Genomic DNA, 22780 nt, shown 5'->3' with positions numbered 1-22780 from the left:
CCTCTGTAGAAACTTCAGAGAATTTCCCCATGAGTGAGACTGAGGTATCTCTCCCTTAGTTAAACTAAGGTATCATACTTCCAGTAGGAGAGCTCATTCACTCTATATTTGTCTAGTATATTATTAGTTTTACAATTTTAATTTCTCTTGGCTGTCTGCTGGGAGAAATAGATTTACTTGGTATTCATTATTTGTTACGGTCTTTTTTATTTGTTACTAGTGCTAAGTAGGAAGGAGTCAAGTCTTCAGAAATAAGTTTGAGGATTGTAGCCAGGAAAGTGTCTTGAACCTAAGAAAAAACTATTTTGTTAGACTATATTAATATATAGATAGATAGGTAGATGGATGGATAGATAGATATAGATATCTTGAGGGGGGAATAGAAATATAATTCTAATCTAGTATCTATCTTCTCTCTGGATAGAACAGGCAAATCAGGTTTATTGTCCTTTCTTCACCCCTTAAGCAAGAGTCAAAGTCTTTTTTTCCAGGATAGGTGGAAAAGATTCCATTGTAAATTGTATTAATCAACCCATTGGGACATTCATTTAACCTCCATGGCTAACAAATACCCCCTGATCTCAATACACAGGTGATATACTTGAGAGAAGACATTGCCACACAAAAGGAATCATAATTCATTAACATACATTTTGAAATTCTATTTATATTAAGAGTAATAAAGTTGTAGTAAACAGTCAATTGAATCCAATGTGAAGACAGAACTAAAGAATGTTTTAAAATTAACTATTTCACGTAGAAGTGGGTCTCTAACATGTTTTAATACACTTGGAAAATGTCTTGATAACTAATTTAGCCAATGTGTGCATGTGTGTGTGTGTTTGTGACAATTTATTAGTGGATTAAAGAAAAATCCTATAAAACTATTCACTATTTATTTACTCTGTCACTTTCTTATGTGATATTAATATATATCAGAATTCCATGGGTGGAATTTGAGTTTAACTTTGGATGCTAGTAAATGGACTGAGTTCACCCTCTTTTGGAGGGGAATTGTTATTTAATATTCTGAATTTAGAACTGTCTTAGACATTACCTAGTCCAAATTCCTCATTTTATAAATTAAATAACTGAAGAACAGAGAGTTGAAGTAATTTGTCCAGTCAAACGAGTTACAGAGCCAAGATTTGGGGTTATTTCCTGTAATTCCAAAGTCAACATTTTTGCACACTACCTCCATTCATTTTTAGAGTTCTCCTGCTTTTTCTTCTTTGTTTATTCTGTAAATGTTGTTGTTCTAATAATCCTTCCTGTTTCTCCTAACTGAATTTATTCTTCTCCCTAGTTTGGGACAATTTAGGAATAATGCCAGGGGCAAGTCCAGGGAAGCCTATACAAAACCCAGCACAGCACATTCCCCAGACTTCCCTTTGCGTCCTTTAGTTTACCCCTTCAGTCTATTTGTTTATAGAGTAGCCATCCCCCTCCTAGCACAGCCTGTAACAACCATTCAACTATCAGGGAGGAGTTGGGGGAGGAACTTATCCAGGGCTTACTCAGTCCTTCCAGTTAGCCTAAAGTATTTAGCATCACGTTTCTCTTTGTTGTGTAAGGAAGGCACATTTCTCTATGTTCTGTTATCATCTTAGAAGATAAGTCAGGCTATGCTTGTAATTCCCAATTTCTTCCTTTGTGTTGAACCTATGATGTTAGGATTCATGCATGGTTGGAATCACCTGTTCTGGGGAGCTCTCCTTTTGGGACTATTACTGCTAGCCTGGAGAAAACTTGCCTCCTTTGTAAGCTTTCATCAGAAAAAACTTGATGTGACTGGCAAAGCTGTGCTTGTCACTGGCTGTGATACTGGTTTTGGGCATTCCCTGGCCTTGAGACTGTTCCATCTTGGTTTCACTGTGTTTGCCACTTGCCTCTTTCCAGATGGGGAAGGAGCACAACGTCTGAGGCAGGAAGCTGGAGCTAGCCGTCGCATGCATGTTTTTAAACTCGATGTCACTCAAGATCAAGATGTGGCCGATGCCAAGGACTTCCTCCTGAAGAATCTGCCTGAAAAGGGTACAGTATTTTCCTTACTTCAGAGCAGACCCCAGTTAGTCATTCTATGGACACCCTGAAGGCTAAGACCTATCCTCACAAAGAGAACATCCACTGGTTTTACCCCTAGACAGGGTTTGCTAGATAGATAAGAGTAAAGACTAATGGCTGAATCCCAGACTTGAGGGAGAAAGGTGAGTGGAGGAGAAATGAGTTTCTAAGATTGCAATCCACAACCAGCATAGCCCAATGGAATTTCTTCCAGTCTAATGTGCATAGTTATATCCTATCCCCAGGGCAAAAAGAGTGATAAATCATATCCAAAATTTTCTTTTCCTCCCTAAGTCTTCTTCATACCATTTCTTTTTTATTCCTCTTAAATGTTCCCTGCATAGAAGGGATAGTTTAATCTTTTTTTGGTACTTATATCCTCAGTGCTTATTACAGTGTCTGACACAGAGTAGGCACCTAATGTTTGTTTATTGATGTGTCTTTATCTAATAACTCACATATAACACTTTTCTCACAACAATCCTGTGAAGAACTGAGATTTTCCAGAACAGGTTTTTAGGGAAAGTTAATTAGAATAAAGTCATTCCTCTCCTCTCCTTTCCCCTATCTTTGCCAACTTCCCATCTCCCAATGAACTTCTGGTAGGTATGGTTCCAAAGAGAATGGAGACATTAGATAATTTGGTAGTTAAAAGATCACCAAGTCCAACTCTTTTATGTGACAGATGAGAAAATTGAGGCACAGAGAGATGAAGTGGCTTAATTAAATGCTCACTGGTTGATTGATTTGTGAGTTTTTGTCTAATAACATTCCTCTTACTCTGAGTATGTTCACTGCCTGTCCCCTATGCATAGAAAATGTTCCCTCCTCATCTTTGCCTCCTGGCTTTCCCAGCTTCCTCCAGATTGCAGGAAAAAGCCCACCTTCCACAGGAAGTCCTTCCCAATTGCTCTTCCTTCTAGTGCCTTCCCTCTGCCAATTATTTCCTATTTTCAGAGTAGAGAGCATCATGGGAATGGGGGCGTCATGACATGGGCTAGCATACTCACATGGGACTAATAACCATCTTTCTCTGACAATTATGGAATATTAATTTTTTATGGGACCTGTCAGCATCTTTCAGGCTTTGTTAGTAGACCTGAGTTAGCAGACTTTCTGATGTCTAGAAGGCAGTTAAAAGACGTGGTGGATAGAGCACTAGTCAAAAAGAACTGAATTCAAATTCAGACTGAGACAATAGCTAGCTGGGTGACTCTGGGCAAGTCACTTAATCCTGCCTACCTCAGTTTCCTCTTCTGTAAAAATAGGTGGAGAAGGAAATGGCAAATCACTGCCAAGAGAAAAAGCTGTGTGTGTTCCTGACCTTATCCCGGGGACTGAAAAATTGGCTTGAGAAATTATACAAAATGGGGTAGTAATACAAAATAGGGTTGATTACAGAATAAAATCAATTTTCAAATGATACAGAATACTTTTTAATTTATTCAATTATATAACTGCTCATTCAAAGACTTAAATAATAACAAGGTGGAAAAATATAATTTTTCACAAAAGTGTCATAATATAGCTTATAATGTTGTTTTGATAGACAGTGGTTCTCTTTTTCAATCATTAGTATAATAACTGATTATAAAAATATTGTTTCTCCTAGGTCTCTGGGGACTAGTAAATAATGCCGGTGTATCACTGTGTGGTGAGATGGAATGGATATCTTTTGATGAATTAAAAAAAGTTATAGATGTCAATTTTTTGGGAAGCATCAGAACAACTCTAAAACTTCTTCCTCTTATAAAAAAGAGTCAAGGTGAGTAATATTTTCACTATTGTTAAATAATGGATGCTAGTAAAGGACTCTGAATGATATAGAAGTTAATTTTAAACACTTATATTCCATGCCAGAATAAAAGCAAATTGTCAATAATTTAAGGCTCCAAGATTCCATGTCTGAGCTTACTCTTTCAGATCTAATTACAAATGATAACACAACAGTTATTATAATATTAAAACAAAACACTTCTTTTAATTTTTTAGACTAGATGTTTGTGACTAGCTGTGTCAATGAATGTTAGGAATTAACTAGTTAGCCTGGCTTCTTATCCCCTTATCACAGAAATGAATGACTACTAGTTATACAATATATATTCAGCAAATATGCATAAGGACTTCTGTTTTGTACTGTATTCTAATAAAAGCTGTGAGGATATAAAATAATCCCTGGCTTTATAGAGCTATTGCCTAATAGATGTCCCAAAAGTCTTAGTGCAGTTTTAAGTTTTAATAGCCCAAAATTGCACTAAGATTTCTGGAATTGTCCTGCATATTGTAGAAGGAAGAGAATCACAAAAGACACCTTAATACAAACTAAGTATAGTGAATCAAAGTTTTGTCAACTAAAAATTCTGTAGAATAACAAGTATGAGAATTATTAATGGGGATAAGGTTGACGTAGTTGCTTTAAAAGGTGATTCTTAAGTTAGATCCCTTTAAAAAAAATGAATGTACATAAGAAGTGAAGTTTTCAGCAGATCCAGTTGCTTCCATCTCTAGCATGATCTCTGAGGGAGAAAGGTTAAGGTTCTTGGCATACAAAGACATCACTAGTAGTAGTCACATTATAAAAACATTGCCCCAGAGCATTAAAATTAAGGGTAAAAAATATAATTTATAATCCCTGAACTTGTCTAAAAATTCTAATTAGGGATGTAGAAATTGGTTTGTTTTCTGGCCTGGACTTGACATTTATTGGTTTAGGAAACTACTGGTGTGAAAATTTTCTTCTTCTAATGCAAATGTAATTCCCAGACTTAAAGATTTGTATGGAATTGTTGAGAGGTTTACTGATTTACTTAAAGTTAGTTATATGACCATTATGTGTTGGAGGTGAGACCTGCACTCCTAACTCTTAAACCAGCTATTTACCCATTATGTCAAACTGCTTCTATTTAGCATCTGCTTAGAAAGAATAATTAATTAAAACAAAGTTATCAGATCATTGGGATTGTTAAAAAATATTGATGAATATATGAATATAGTTAGGAATGTTGTTATGCTTAACCGAGATACTTGGTGGAAATAACTGAAAGTTATTTCAATTCAGCATTGAAAATACTGAGGTGGTATGTAAATGCCAGTGTTTACTATCATTATTGTTATTAATTGTTATATTACATATTACTAGCTCATAGTCACCAGGCCTCCACAATCTGCTGATGACTTCATTCTCTGGAGCTTGTTGAGCTCAAGCAATTTTTATAGAGTAATACAGGGATGTGATGATAAATGTTTAATAAGTGGGACTGGAAGGGTATATGGATGTATTCTTTAAAAAAAAAAAGACTGACCTAATTGTGATTCATTAATACGAAATAAAATGCCCAAATACTGCTGAAATATAAGTTATGTAAACATTTCATAATGTCATATGCTGTATTAATTTCACAAAAATCACATAAACCTTAGAAAGATTCTTTTATGTTTTATCCATATTATTAAATGTTTTTAAAGTCTATATAGTCAGGAGAACAATAAATCAAGGGCTAATTTATACCAGTTGCTGATTTCAGAAGTATAACTTCTCACAGTGAATATTTAACACTTGGCTCTCCCAAGCTGGTTAAAAATGGCCCTAACACACCCCTGACCTTACTAAGGGCATCTTCTGCCTCCTGAACTGAATTGTTTATTATTATTTCTTGTATTATTTTCACCTAAACTTGATAGCAATGACTCCATTTTGTCTTTATATTTCCAGTGCCTAAAAACACTCAGGTACTTAATAAAGTGAATTCATCAATTAATCATGAATTACAACCTTAAATAATGTCACTTTTTCTAGATGCCAAAGGTGTTAGATAAGGCCTAAAATTGAAGATCTGAATTTACAATCTGGCTCACATATATACTAGTTTTGCGACCAAAAGCAAATCACCCAACTTCTCAGAGTCCTAGACAATTGCCCATGACTTTAAGTTGCCAACAATAATGGATCTACATCAGCAAAGGCAGTTTCCACTTTGGGAATTCCCTGGGTGAATGAAATCAAAGCATTAGAGTTTCTTTGATCCCATTAAAAAATACTATATTTTTCTTTTCTTTTTATGCTTCTTTGTTGTGTTGTACATATGTATGATTGGTTTGTTCTATGGTACCTGAGATCTGATTATTTAAATGTTTAACTATTGTTTTTGACTTTGGGCTCTCCCATTTCTAAGTACTCCTTGAAGATCTCTAATATAGCAGATGGTCAAAAAGCTCTATAAACATTAAAATATCACAGCTAAGAAAGCTAAGACAGAAAACAGGAAATAAGATCCTTTTGCTATTATCCTGGAACATCAGTCATATAAGTGATAGTCTTCTGAATTTTCAGACTTCAACATGGAAAGTAGTTGAAGCAGTTTACTAACCAAATATGGCATTGAATTTTTTAGGAACTTTTCAGAAAGAATAGGAGAAAGAGAGATACTTAGAATCCATTTGAACCTTCGAATCTCTAATCTGTTATTAGCAGCTCTATAATGTAAAGTTGGTACCCATGCAAGTTTTTAAGCTACAACTTTACCCATTGATTATTAATTATCTTACTTGAAGAGAAAGCATCAGCTTGCATTGGCCTTCTTCCTAATTATTTAGAATTGACAATGTCACCAAAAATATATGGTTGATATATATTAGGCAATGGAATTTATCTTAGTACAGTCTCATTTTTACAAGATTAGTCAATAATTCAAAATTTTTTCCACTCCATCTGTCAGGATAGTTCATAATAACTTATTTTACAGAGGTAGCTTGTTTTAATATATACATCATGATTCACTGCCTTATTTCATAGATAGGGAAAGATTTTTTTTTAACCAAGATCTGGTGAAATTTGATCCTATTCTTTTTCATATGCTATTATAGCAAAAATATTATTATAGATATTCATTGAGGTGAAGCTCTGGAGGCAGTTCTGTCAAGTTCATTCTATTCAATTCATTTCTTTATTTCATTTATCAATCTATCTTGAATCTTTAACCACTACCACTCTATGTGGGTCAAACTGCATAACCTTAATATCATTTCCTGAACTGTTAATGCTTTTATGCTCCCATCAAAACATCAAAATACCACTACTACAATCATAATGAAAGAATATGCAATGGTTTTGCAGCAGAAGCAAATTTTGTGTCAAAAAAAAAACCACATTTTCCCCCTAATTTGTTACTACAGTAAATCCTTTTGGAGAATTGGAAAATGTCCTTTTGCTCTAAAAATAGGGAGTTAAGTATCTTATTTAAAAAAGGATAACATTATTCCTGGCTATTGTTATTGCTTTTTTGTCTTTTGACTCAAAAGTCATCAAAATACACAGATTTCTTATCTTTTGGGAAACATGAGTCCAAATGTAGGACCTTATTCTAATTACATCATCTCTTATATCTGGTAGTATCTATAGGAAAGCTGGGTGGTATAATGAGGCCTAAGTCATGAAGATTCATCTTCTTGAGTTCAAATCTGACCTCAGATATTTACTAGTTGTATGACCTTGAACAAATTACTTCAAATCCCCTTGGAAGTCAGCAAAACAAACAATAAATTATTTAACAGATTATTTTATAGGAAACTATCCATATATAATGTGAAATCCCAGAATAATTTTTTACCACAAGATAAATCTCAAGCAATTTGTCACCTTTCTAGCCAAATAATTTGTATTAATAGAACCATTCAAATATATGTTTTCTTTATTTTGCTGTTGTCTCCAAATCCAATACCCATTAACATTAGTATGACTGGGAATAAATCTTGAGAAAAATGCCAGAATGGACATTCCTTTGCCCAGATTTTTTTTGGAAGGACTCTAGTATTATAGTCTTTAACATAGCAGCACTGAAAGAATTTGGGTACACCATTATAACATCCATCTGGTAGGTATACTTAACCTGGGCTCCATTATCCACTTAATTATGCTACTACCAATCAGTACAAAAAATGTCAGTTTAGACCACTTACATTAGGAATAATTTTCTCTAAATAACAGAGGGCCAAATATGATAACATGATACAGTTCTTATAAGGAATCCCTAGGTAGTAGATCTCCCATAGGTAGTGCATGACTTATAAATATCAATTTAATATATGAACAATTTATTGCATTAAGTTAAAATGAATTGGACTTAAGTTCCAAGACTGGCTGATCATAGGGATAGAAAAATGAGGAAATGATAGAAAAATAAAGAAGGATGTTTATTTGTCTTTCTTAAACTCTTTAATCTTCACTATATATCTTTCTAAATTATTCTCAGTTTGATCATGTATCTTTTGTTTAACTAAATATATAAATATATTTTATTAACAACTTATTCAAGAGGTACTATAAATTTCTGAAGGACTGGCACATAATGTACATTTCATGAGTTGTATAGTATCCTACCCATATTAAACATTTGGTTAAATTTGTTGATTTTATTGTGATAGATGTGATTTTTTTTTTAGGACGTTTAATCTTCATGTCTAGTATAAATGCATTTATAGGATTAGGAAGTGCCTCCTATTCTTTATCAAAAATTGCATTGGAACAATGTGGTGATATCTTAAGGGTTGAACTCAAGAAATTTGGAGTTAAGGTAAGTAATTTTAAGTAATTTTGTGAATTTTTCTAACTATCAAAATAATCCCTTAATTAAAAGGATGATTCTCCAGTATGCCTGAACATCTCTACTTCAGAAATGGATGACTATCTATTTATATGGAAAAGTAAGTCTGGAATATAAACTACAGAGAAGAAGCAACTGAATGTATCCCCCTGAGGTTTCAAGGGATTAGGGCCAATGCATGTGGAACATTTTACCCTACTAATTGAGAACTCACATTGGCTCATATAATTTATATATCTCTGGCTCTATACTTCTTTAGGTGGCTGATTCTATAGAACTTTTTAGGAAGAACACAATCAAATTTTGGATAATGATTTATATTTTTATATAAAGAATATTTCTTTATATAAGACTCTTCCTTTTATGTCTTACTATTCAGTGGGTGATAAATATTCTCTCATGCAAAAGTAGTACATTAAATCCCTTCCTAGTTATTACCTATAGAGAAAGTGAGTCACATGGAAAGACTGACTTTTTATGTATAACTCAAAAATAACCCAATCAAAGTATATCTTGTGATTTATTAAAAAAAAGGGGGGGGCTAACATCAATAATTGTGATATGCATTAATTGTTAGTTGGATATTTCTGTCATAGAAGAAATAATCTCTAAAAGATAATGTTTTTAAAAAGATATGAATACTCTGTGTTTTGGTCATAAATCATCCAGAAACACATTGATTAATTTAATATCAGTCTAAATCTAAGCATCCCCAATTTAGAGAAAGAAATGCCTGAATTAACACAGTCCACCAATATCCTCAAACACCTCTCATAATATTTATAAGCATCTTGAGAAAGAAGAAAAAGTCACAAAATTTTAAAATAAAGATTTGGATTTAACATTCTACTTCAACTTATATACCAATGATTATATACTAATTTCTTCTTTCTTTCCTTGACTACTCATACTCATGGAAGAATCAAACAGGATCTCCCTGTGACCAATATTTTAATCCTTTCTGTCTTTTATTACCAATTGAATACATACACACACATATGTATGCATGTGTGTATATATGTGTGTGTGTGTGTGTGTGCATTTATTTATTCTCTCTTTGAAACGTTAGATGTGAGTGTGATTCAAGCATTGTCTGTTCTGACCTACATTTTCCTTACCACTGTAAAATTTTTTCCTTGTGCATTCTTTTATATAAGGTATTTTTTTCCCATTCTTCATTCCTTCTCTCTTTTCCTAATGGATATGTCTTTCTTGTTTATGTTTTATTTTTTACATCACCCAACATAATCGGACCACTATGTTTTTTGTGTAGAATCTTTCTAACTGCTCTAAAAATGATAGTTTTTAGAATACACATATATCATCTTCCCACATAAAAAAAATAAACAGTTTAATCTTTTTTAATTCCTCATGATTTTTTTTTACTATTTACCCTTTATATGCTTTCCTAGAGTTTTACATTTGAAAATTAAATTTTCTATTTAGCTCTGGTTTTCATTGGGAATGTTTGAAAAATACTCTATTTCATCAAATATCCATCCTATTGAAAGATTATATTTAGTTTTGCTGGGTAGATTATTCTTGGTTGGTTCTCACTTTTTTTATTTGCCTTCTAGATGATCATATCCCAAGCCCTCTCTTCTTTTAAGCCCCATTCCTGCTAAATCTTGTGTAATCCTGACTGTGGTAAAGGGATATTTGAATTATTTCTTTCTGACTGCTTGTAGTATTTTTTCTTTCATCTAAGACTTTTTTCAATTTAGCTATCATTTCCTGGAATTTTTTGGGGTTTTTTGTTTTTTAAATACAGTATTTTATTTTCCCCCAATTACACATTAAAAAAATTTTAAAGCATTTTTTTAAAATTTTGAGTTCAAATTCTATGCCTCCTTTCTTCCCTGCCCTCTCAACTCCCTGAGAAAGCAGTCAATCAGATATAGGTTATACATGTGCAATCATGTAAAAAATTTCTATACTAATAACTTTTTTACTAGAAGATTCAAAAAATGAGAGGAAGTGGAAAAATAACAGTGCTTTAGTCTGTACTCAGCAAATACCATTTCTTTTTCTGGGAACAGATAGTATGCTTCATCATTAGATCTGGGGATTATCTTGGACTGAAATGAATTCATCATACTATATTGCTGTTACTGATTCTCCTGATTCTATTCACTGTACATTGCATCAGTTCATGTAAATCTTACCAGGTTTTCCTGTTTCCCCTCCTCTCCTTCCAATCAAGAGGCAAAGATATTTTTATACTACTAACAGCAGGCTAAATCCATAAGAATTTTTAGCAAGCAAAGGAGTTTAGCAATTAAAAAGGGACCTCAGATGCCATTAAGGAGAAAGATGACATTAAAACAAGTAGGGGATTATGACATTGATTGGTAGTTTAGGGCCCTAATAGTAATTATCTATTGTGACAAAAAAAAAAAAAAAAAAAAAAAGCAAAACAAAAAAACCAACCCTAGATAGCATTTTTTAAGTGATCATCAAGGAAAACTGCCCAATAGTCTAGAAATAGAGAAATAGAGGGGGGAAAAGTCATTAAAAGAACTACCTTTGGAAAGGGATCACACAAGGAAAATTCCAATGAACACTAGAAAGCATAGAGATAAAGGAAGTTTTCCTTAAAATAATAAGCAGTATCTATGTAAAGCATTATTTGTAATGGAAAGAAGCATTCCCAATAAGATCAGGGGTGAAACAAAGATGCCCATTATCACCACTATTATTCAATATTGTACTAGAAATGTTGGCTTTAGCAATAAGAAAGGAAAAACAAATTAAAGTAATTAGAGGAACTAAAACTATCACTCTTTGCAGATGATATGATGATATACTTAAAGAATCCTAGAAAAGCATCCAAAACTCTACTCAAAACAATCAACAGCTTTAGCAAAGTTGCACAATATAAAATGAATCCATCTAAATTATCAGCATTTCTATATATTATTGACAAAACCCATCAGCAAGAATTAGAAAGAGAAATTTCATTTAAAATAACTATAGCAAAAATAAAATATTTGGGTGTCTACCTGTCAAGACAAACCCAGGAACTATATGAACACAATTACAAAATACTTCTCATGGGTAGGCCAAGCAAATACAATAAAAATGACAATTCTGCCTAAATTGGTCTACTTGTTCAGGGCCATATCAATCAAATTGCCAAAAATTATTTTATAGAGCTAAAAAAATAACAAAATTCAGCTAGAACAACAAAAGGCCAAGAATATCAAGGGAAATAATGAACATAATAAAACAGATCCAAAACTGTATTATAAAGCAGCAGTCATCAAAACCATTTGAATAGTGGCTAAGAAATAAGAGTGGTGGAGCACTAGAACAGACCAGACACAAAACACAATAATCAAGGCTTATAGTAATCTAGTATTTTATAAATCCCCAAACTCCAGCTTCTGGGATTTTTGTCACTATTTGACAAAAATTTCTAGGAAAACTGGAAAAAGAATATGTCAGAAATTTGGCATAGACCTACATCTCACGCTCCATGCCAAAATAAGGTCAAAATGAATACATGATTTAAGCATAAAGGATGACACCAAAAACAAATTAGGAGAGCAGGGGATGATTTACCAATGAGATCTGTGGAGAAGGGAGAAATTTATGACCAAACAAGAACTAGAGGACAGTATGAAAGACAAAATGGACAATTTTGATTACATTAAATTAAAAAGGTTTTGCACAAACAAAACTAACAGAAACAAGATTAAGAGGAAAATAGAAAGCTGGGCAAAAATTTTACAGCCAGTGTTTCTAAAAAAAAAATCTCATTTCTAAAATATATAAGGAACTGTATCAAATTTATAAGAATACAAGGCATTCCCCAATTGATAATGATCAAAGGATATGAGCAATTTTCAGTGATGAAATTATAGCCATCTATAGTCATATGAAAAAATGCTGTAAATCACTATTGATTAGAGAAATACAAATCACCTCACACTTCTGAAACTGGCTAAGATGACAGTAAAAAGATAATGATAAATGTTGGAGGGGATGTGGTGAAACTGAATCACTAATGCATTGTTGGAGTTGTGAAATGATCCAACCATTCTGGAGAGCAATTTGGAACTATACCCAAAGAGCTATAAAACTCTGCATACCCTTTGACCCAGCAGTGCCATTACTGGGTCTGCATCCCAAGAAACTCATAAAGGAGGGAAAAGGACCCATATGTGCAAAAACGTTTGTGGCAGTTTTTGTTGTTGTTGTAGCAAAGAATTGCAAAATGAGTATATGCCCCAAAATTGGGGAATGGTTGAATAAAGTGTGGTATATGAAGATAATGGATTAGTATTGTTCTATTAAAAATGAACAAGCTGATTTTAAAAAAGGTTTGGAAAGATTTACATGAACTGATGCTGAGCAAAACAAGTAGAACCAGAAATACATTGTACAGAGTAACAGCAAGAGTATGCAATGATCAACTATGAAAGACTTGGTTCTTCTTACTAGTTCAGTGATCCAAGGCAATCCCAATAAACTTTGGACAGAAAATGCCATCTGCACCCAGAAAAAGAACTATGAAGATTGAATGCAAATCAACACATGCTCTATTCCCTTCTTTCTTCTGTTTTTTTTCTTCTCCCATTGTTTTTCCCTTTTGTTATGATTTTTTTTCTCGAGATGATTCATAAATCAATGTGTATTAAAAAAACAAACAAAAGAGAAGCAAATAATTAGATATAGGTTATACATGTATGGTCACATAAAACACATTTCCATATTAGTGATCATGTGAAAAAAATATCAACCAACACCCCCAAAAAACTCACTAACAAAAACAAAGTTTAAGAAAAGTATAATTTGATCTGCATTCAAATTCCACTAGCTCTTTCACTGGAGGGCTATAGAATTTTTCATCATAAGTTCTTTGGAATTGTCTTGCTTAGAAAAGCTAAGTTCACTCATAGTTGATTATTGTACAATATTGCTGTTACTATAATACAATGGTCTCCTGGTTCTGACTACTTCAACTTGCATCAGTTCATATAAGTTTACCCAGTTTTATATTTCTTTTTCCATTAAAAAAATCTCTTTGGGATACATCTAGTAGTATTATTGTGAAGCACAGCTAAGTGAGGCAGTGGATAGAGTGTCAGGCTTGGAGTCAGCAAGATTGATCTTCCTGAGTTTGAATTTGCCCTCAGATACTAGTTATATAATCCTGAGCACATCATTTAGCCCTGTTTGTCTTGGTTTCCTCATCTATAAAATGACTTGGAAAAGAAAATGCCAAAACACTCCACTGTCTTTGCCAAGAAATGCCAAAGGGGGTATAAAGAATCAGAACATAACTGAAATAAATGAACAAGTGTTACTGCTGGATCAAATGGTAGGCACAGCTTTATAACTCCTTTGGGTATAGTTCTAAATTGCTCTCCAGAATGGCTGGATAAGTCTACAGCTTTCCCAATGGTATAATGCATTAATATCCAATCTTTCCTCCCCCTTCAATGTTTGTCACTTTCTTTTCCTATTACATTAACCCATTTAATATGTATGAGGTGGTACCTCAGAGTTGGTTTAATTTGCATTTCTCTAGAGAACATTATCTCATATAATTATTTATTTCACTACAGATAATGATTTCTTCTTCTGAAAACTGCCTATTCATATCCTCTGACCATTTATAAATTGGGTAATAACTTATATTCCTGTAAATTTGACATAGTTTTCCAAATATTTGAGAAATGAAACCTTTATCCCTATCTTATCCCACCCCTTCCTCAGTTTTTTGCTTTCCTTCTTAACTCAGCTGCATTGGCTTTGTTTGTGGAAAAGCTTTTCAATTTAATGTAATCCAAATCATTTATATTGTATCTCATAATACTCTCTCTTTTTTGGTCACAAATTCTTCTCTTACCCATAGAACTAAAAATTTCATTTTACCCTAATTTGCTTATAATATAGATATTAGATATTAATATCTAAATCATGAGCCTACTTGACCTTTTCTTGAGACAATGTATGTTGGTCTTTACCTGGTTTCTGCCAGACTATTTTCCAATTTAATTAGCAATTTTTATCAAATAATGAGTTCTTATCCCAAAAGCTTGAATCTTTGAGTTGTTCAGATATTAGATCATTATAGTCATTTACTAGTATGTATTTTGAACCTAATCTGTTCTGCTGATCTACCACTCTATTTCTTAGCTAGCACCAGATTGTTTTGATGATTACCACACTTTGTAACACAGTGTGACATCTCATACTACAAGTTCATCTTCATATTTTTTTCATTGATTTCCTTGAATTTTTGTTTTTCCAGATGAATTTTGCTAATTTTTCTAATTCTATAATTTTTTTAAATTTAATTTGTATGGTACTGAATAAGGAAGTTAATTTAGGGAGAATTGTTATTTTTATTATATTAGCTCAGCCTACATATAAATAACATTTCCCCAAATGATTACATCTGATTTTATTTTTTGAAAAAAATGTTTTTTTTTTTAAATTGTGTTCATATACTTCTTGAATTGATCTTGACAGGGATATGTCAAAATATTTTTTATTTTCTATATTTATTTTAAATAAAATTTTCTCTTTCTATCTCTTACTGTTGGACTTTGTAATAGAAATGTTGATAATTTATGAGCATTTATTTTATATCCCGTGACTCTTGAAGTTGTGAATTATTTCAACTAGTTTTTTTTCTAGTTGATTCTCTAGGATTCACTAAATATATCATTTGCAAAGAGGGATGGTTGTAGTTCCTCATTATATATTCTAATTCCTTTTATTTCTTTTTCTCCTTTTGCTGTAGCTAGAAGTAAAATATTGAATAATGGTAACAACAAATATCCTTTTCTCCTTATATTATGGAAGGTGTCTAACTTATCTTCATTACCGATATTTATTGGTGATGGTTGTACATGGGTTCTACTAATAACTTTAAAGAAAATTCCATTTATTTGTATGCTTTTAATAGGAATAAGTACTGTGTTTTGTCAAAGGCTTCTTCTACACATATTGAGATAATCATATGGCTTTTGTTGGTTTTGTTTGTTTTGTTGTTTATTGTTTTATTGTTATTTGTTGTTATGCTGATAATTTTCTCAATATTGATGTAACCTGAGAGGATTCTGTGAAGATTGTAGAGTAAGAAAACTTTTGGCTTTCCAAATTTCCTCCAAAAAAGAGAGAATATAGCCCAAGAGGAATGTAGAACAGCATAAATAAACAAAATTTAGGATAAAGCAATTGTCCTTATAAGATAATTTGAGAAAACTGCAGGAAAGACCTGACCTGATCCAGTGGATCCTAAGTGAAATGAAAACACAAAGTGTGTGGGTGTCAGAAGGTTGAGTAGAAGATTGAAGGATTTTTTACTGTGGAGGGATGCAAAGCACAGCTGTGCAGACCTGTCCCTGTATGGGGATGCAGGAAAGAAGGAGACCTGCTGGCTCTGGACACTTGAAAAAGAATAGAATCCAGGATTTGCTTCCAGACTTCTTTGTAGCCACTGAAGGGACCATATGTGTTTGTGGGACAGCATGGCTGGAAGTCTTAATTATGGCTTTGAGGTGAAGAGGAGCCCAAGGTGGATCCCAAGATAGGTCTCAGAAAATATCACTAAGAAGTGATGGACAGCGTAAAGGCAGGGATCTGCTTGAGCTCCTTTTCAAATTCCTCCAAATCTTTTAAAATAATGACTCTAAACAAACTTGAAAGATGAAAAACCTACTAAAAGACAGAGTGAAACAATTTTCTAGCTTAAGACAACTTAGAAAATTGGCAGGAAAGACCTGTTACATTCAGGTGAGAGTGGAGAGCATTCCAGCTCAGACCATGCCAGCACAATTTCAGCCCCAGAAAACCAGAAGAAAGCCTTAGGTGCCATTGATTTTCCTAGCACAAAGAGAGCAAAGAGGGGTGAACAGTTGGTCACAAGGAGATTATGGATGTCTCTTTGTTAGCACCAAGGCACGATTCTGTTGCTTTGCCCATGCTCAGACCCAGGTCACAGTCCTCCATGGTAGTCCCAGGGCAAGGATTAACATACCAGAACTTGTGGCCACAGTGGAACAAGGACCCGCCTTACAATTTCAGGGCAGAAAAGAGTGGTTGTGGTCACTCATAGACCAGAGCACAGACCAGGAGAGGAGCAAACACTTCTCCCTAGATTATACCATCTTGGAAGAACTAAAAACTTACATATCCTTAGAAGAATCTCTAAAAACAGCTTCAGAAAACCTGTGAAACTTGGCACAATACACCTTTCACCCTGGAAGCAGAGCTCTACTTTAACAAAGTAGGTAGGCTAGGGAAATGAGCTAACAACAGGAAAAAATATTCCTACCATAAAAAGTTCCTATGGTGACAAGAAAGATTAAAACACACATTCAGAAAAGGATTACAAAATCAAAGCTCTCACAGCCAAAGCCTCCAAGAAAAAATATAAGTTTTTTTTTCAGGCTATGGAAGAGCTCAAAAAGGCTTTTGAAAATCAAGTAAGAGAGGTAAAGGAAAAATTGAGAAGAGAAATGAGAATGATTTAAGAAAATCATGAAAAATCAATCAATAGAGCATGGTAAAGGTGACAAAAAATACTGAAGAAAATAATACCTTAAAAAACAGACTAGATCAAATGGTTAAAGGAAGTACAAAAAGCTAATGAAAAGAAGAATGCCTTAAAAAGAGGAATTGGTCAGATGGAAAAAGATATAATACATAAATTCATTGAAGAAAACAACCTCTTTACAAGTAAAACTGGACAAAAGGAAAATGAGGTACAAAAGCTCACTGAAAAAAATAATTCCTTAAAATTTAGAATTGAGCAAATGGAAGCTAATGACTTTAAGAGAAATAAATATTAAAACAAAAATAAAAGAATGTAACAAAAAGAAGACAATGTGAAATATCTCAATGGAAAAACAACTGATCTGGAAAATAGATCCAGGAGAGACAATTTAAAATATTTTAGACTATCTTTAAGCAATGATTTTAAAAAAGAAGGCTCATGGGCTTGGGGCATCAATCCCCAGACCTTAGGACTGGAACTTAATTATGTTAATAGCTGCTAAAATAAAATAAAACAAAATAAAAATTAAACAATCTTTAATCAAAGTAGAAAAAACTTAACCATAAATAGCTACTATGAGAGCAGAAAAAATTGGGTTCATACTCAGAGAAAAGATAGTGGAGCTAAAATTAAAAAAAAAAAAAATCACTTTTTCAGTGAGAAATGTCAAATGGTCCCAAGCACAAGAAGAGTACTTGGAAGAAGTTTAAAAGGATTCTAAAAGTTAAATAAAAGAGATCAAGGGAAAAAGAGAAAAAGAGAAGAGCAATTCAAGAAAATTATGGGGAAAACTCAGTCAACTAGAAATAGAAAATCAAAAGCTTAAGAATATAATTTCTTGAAAACTAAAATTGGGCAAGGGGAAGCTAATATAAGACACCAAGGAATAATAAAACAAAATCAAAAGAATGGAAAGTAAAAAAGAACATGAGACATCTCACTGGAAAAACAGTTGATCTGGAGATCAAATTGAAAAGAAATAACAATATTTGGACTACCTGAAAATTATGATTAAAAATAATCTTGATACAATATTACAGAAAATTATCAGGAAAAATTGCCCTGAAGTTTTACAACAAGAAGGTAAAATAAAAATAGGAAAAAATCCACTAGACATCCATCAAAAAGAGATTGCAGAAGGAAAACTTATAGGAATATCATAGCCAATAATACTATATCCACTTAGCAAAAGAGCTGGAGTTATGACCAAGGGTAACTTACAGCAAAAAGTTAAATATGATCCTGAATGGAAAAAAAAAAAAAGACATTTAACTTACTGAAAGATTATCAGATATTTGTGACAAAAACAGCAGACCTTAATGGAAAATCTGATATATATATATATATTAAAGATAGTTCTAAAGGACAGTAAGTTCAAATTATTTGCATACTATATATGACAATGTTATCAGTATGATTGTCAGCATTACTTGGATAGTTTGAAAGAAAGGCTTGGGCTGAGTTATATGTAATGCGAGTAATTCCAAAAAAAAGTAGGGAAAGATAAAAAAAGGAGTAATTATCTTCTACAAATGAAGCATAAAAGAAAGAATTAGTAAATAAGAATGGTGTGTACAGGAGGGAAGGTTATGTTGGAATCTTACTCTCATCAGGAATGGTTAAAAGAAGGAACAACATACTTTATTAGAAGGGGATAAAAGTCTTCTACATTCTGAAATAAATAAGAGGGCAAGAGAATAGGGTAGGAAAAGAGAATAAAGAAGGGACTTTTAGAGAGGCGGGTAGATTAAAGAAGAAAAGGGCAAGATAGTGTATAGAAGTAGAAAAGTGAGAAAATATTGGGTAAATAGGATGAGAAGGGTATTCCGTAACTAATAAAAAAAAGTACTAGTAATTATGAATGAGAATGTGAATGATATGAAATGGATAGCAAAAATTTGAATTAGAAAATTTGATGTTTTTAGGAAGCACACATGAAAATAAAAGGTATATGCAGAGATGAGGTGAAGAGCTAGAGTCAAATTTATTATATAAGAAAGTCATATTAATCATGGTTTCAGACATTTTAGCTAAAGCTAAAATAGATTTAAAAATAAAAATAGGGAAACTACACTGTGTCAATATTATTTCATATTATTTTAGGCTATTTTAAATAACTAGCTAGACTAGTATAAAATACATGAGATTACACCTGTCAAAACAAACACAGAAGTTATAGAAACATAAAGTATAACTGGAATACTATTTATTGTATGGGGATAGGTAAAGTCAATATAATAGAACTAATTTTACCCAACTAATCAATTTATTCAATGCCATCCCAATTAAACTACTAAAAATATTTTACTATATTAGAAAAAATATTAGCAAAGTTAATTTGGAAGAACAAAAGTTTAGGAATTTCAAAGAAATCAGAGGGGAAAAATGCAAAGAAGAATAACCAGCACTATCAGGCCTAACATATAATATGTGACAAAAGCATTGTTGAAGTGTGAAATGGAAAATTTATATTAAGTTAAAATTATCTTGCTTAAAATAAAAGCAATGTAACCAAGAATAGAAAGAAGGAATGCAGAAAATTGGGGTTGGGGGAAACTTCATGGTTAATCTCTCAGATAGTATGTGATTGTGATTATGTTAAAATACTGTGATGAAATGGGAAATGATGAGTTGGTTGATTTAGAAAAACAATGAGAGATTTGGACCTATGAAGGAAGATGCTGTCAACCTCCAGACAAAAAAATGACAAATGGAAATATGCACAGTAAAGTTTTACATATAAGTGTATGAGTAGATGTATGTATATATTGTATGTTTATAGATATTTATGTATATTTATCTATATCTATATGTATATCTATATGTATACACATACACACACATATGTAGTGTCCAGACTAGCTCTCTGGAGGATCTAGAGACCAGCCTTGGTCTTAATGGAAGAGTAAAGTAGGCAGGAGACTCACGAGGAGGGTCAAAGATGGAGAGTCTCTATTTCCAGTCCTCTCAGTCCTTAAATATCATTACAGCATTCTAAGTAAGGGCACAACTAGAAAACCATTATCTTATCAATCACACTGTGCAAGTGCTAACTAGATAAGCACCTTGCGGTTGATATGTAAACACCTCTCTTTACCGTAAGTATCCCTTGTTTCAAGTAGAATATAGGTGGTCATGCCCTCCTTGACTTCTCAGGAAAAGGTGAAAACACTAAAGGAAGGTGATCACACCTTCTCTGACTTCTCAGGAAGGGATGTGGGCACCAAAGGGAAATGGGGAGCCAAACCAGATATTATTTGTGGGTTTTCTCTGCGCTGAAGGGTCTTATACCTTACCCAAAGTTCCCCCACTATGTGTGGTTCTCTACACACATTCATACATATTTAATTGCAGCCATCTTAGGGAGAGGAAAAAAATAAAGTAAAATATGCACAAAAGAATAATAATAACAACAACAACAAAAAAAAAAACTACAAGGAAGCAAAGCTAGATAGCTTTGAAAACAATGTGGAATGTTTATTTATTACAGAGGGTATCTTAAAATGGAAATTTTTTTTATTGAATTCCCTCATGCACTGCTTTGTATATGGACATGTACTTTTCTCCCCTTTAGCCTGTTTTATATTTATGTTTAAAATGAATTTTAAAAACTGAAAAAATTTAAAATTTAAAAACATTCTACTATCAATTCTCCCTGTTCATAATGTGATAATGTGATCTTTGTGATATATTGCTATAATCTCCTTGCTAGTATTTTATTTAAAATTTTGGCATCAATATTCATGAGAGAAATTTGTCTCTAGCTCTCTTTAATTTTGCTCTTTCTGGTTTAGGTATCAGCACCATAATTGTGTGATAAAGGGAATTTCATAGGACTCAAAGCCTATTTTTCCAAAAAGTTCATATAGCATGGCTATTAAACATCCTTTAAATGTTTGGCAAAATTGACTTGTGACTCTTTATTTGATTTTAGGGTTTTTTCCTTAGAGAGTTCATTGATGGTTTATTTAATTTCTTTTTTCTAAAATAGTACTATTTAAATATGCTATTTCCTTTTCTGTTAATCTGGGTAAATTATATTTTATATTTATATTTTTACATATATTATATTTTTATAAAAATATATATTTATAAAAGTTATAAAATCTTTTATATTTATATGTATCCATTTCACTTTCACTTAGATTGCTACATATATTACCATATAATTTGGCAAAATAACTCTTAATAATTGCTTTTATGTCATCTTCATTAATGGTCAATTCACCCTTTTTACTTTTGATACTGGTAATTTTTTTCTTACTTTTTAAATCAAATTAACCAATGGTTTATTTATTAGTTTAATAAAATCAATTTCTGATTTTACTTAATAACCCAATAATTTTCTTATTTTCAATTATATTAATCTATCTTTAGATTTTCAGAATTTCTAAATTTAATTTTTAATTAGAGATATTTGTTGTTCATTCATTTCAGTTGTGTCTAACCCCTCATGATCCCATTTGGGGTTTTTTTTGGTATAGACACTGGAATTGTTTACTATTTCCTGATCCCTCTCATTCTGAAGATGAGGAAACTAAGGGAAGCAGGATTAAATGACTTGTTCAGGCTCATAGCTAATAAGTACCTGAGATCAAATTTGAATTTAGATCTTACTAGTGCTCTTCCTGATTCCTGTAGCAACTGGCTGTGGAGTCAGAAAAATCTTTTTCTCACGAATTCAAATTTAGTTTTGGGCACTTATTACCTTTGTGAAACTGTGCAAGTCACTTAACCCTCTTTGCCTTAGTTTCTTCCTCAATAAAATGACCAGAGAAGAAAATAACAAACTACTTTAGTAGCCTAGCCAAGAAAAATCTAAATGGGGTCATAAAGGGGAATTTCTAATTAGTTCTTTTTCTACTTTTTAGTTGCATGCATAATACATTGATCCTCTCTATTTTGCTGATATAAGAATTGAAAGATATAAATTTTCCTTTAAGTTTTGTTTTGGGTACGTGTTATAAAATTTAGCATGTTGCCTAATTATTGATGAAAATTAATTGTTTCTATGATTTTTTTCATTTATTCATTCAGTATTAGATTATTTAGTTTCTAATTAATTTCTAATTTATCTTTCCATGGCTCTTTAATATATATATATATATATATATATGCCTCATCATCTAAAAAGGATGCATTTAATATTTCTGTCTTTCTGAATTTGATTGTGAGGTATTAATGTTCAATTTTTGTGTAGGTGTTGTTATGTGTAGGTATATTCCTTTTTATCCTCATTTACTTTAACCAGATGTCTAACACCTCCAACTTTTCTGAGATTTTACTCACCTCAACTTTCATGTTTATTTTGCAATTATATTTATCTAGTACCGAAGAAGGGAAAGTTAAGGTTCTCCACTAGTATAATTTCAATATTGGAGTTACACTCTTTGCCTTATTGAATGGTAGGCAATTCAGTTCTTTTCAGTTGATATTCAGAATGTTCCTATGAAAATTCAAGTGGAAGCAATTCAGTTTCCTGGTATGGCATTGACCAAGTTTCACAAGTCTATAATGATGAGGTCAACACAATGGCTCTGTAGACCTTCAGTTTGGTAGGCAGTCTAATACCTCTTCTCTCCCATACTTTCTTTCAATGCCT

At 32.4% G+C, this 22780-nt stretch overlaps 1 protein-coding gene across 1 annotated transcript in view; it reads left to right on the top strand.

The window, feature by feature from the left end:
- The first annotated feature begins 1535 nt into the window (after positions 1-1535).
- Positions 1536-22780, top strand: part of LOC141553317 (short-chain dehydrogenase/reductase family 9C member 7-like) — a 38484-nt gene continuing 17239 nt past the window's right edge. Inside the window, exons 1-3 of the mRNA XM_074285051.1 lie at positions 1536-2034; positions 3677-3829; positions 8503-8633. Of these exons, the coding sequence (XP_074141152.1) occupies positions 1626-2034; positions 3677-3829; positions 8503-8633 (693 nt within the window). The 5' untranslated portion in view covers positions 1536-1625. The remainder of the gene's footprint in view (positions 2035-3676; positions 3830-8502; positions 8634-22780) is intronic.

This window comes from Sminthopsis crassicaudata, chromosome 2 (genome assembly GCF_048593235.1).
Source record: "Sminthopsis crassicaudata isolate SCR6 chromosome 2, ASM4859323v1, whole genome shotgun sequence".
NCBI classification, from domain to species: Eukaryota; Metazoa; Chordata; class Mammalia; order Dasyuromorphia; family Dasyuridae; genus Sminthopsis; species Sminthopsis crassicaudata.
This window is presented reverse-complemented; position numbering and strand designations above follow the sequence as displayed.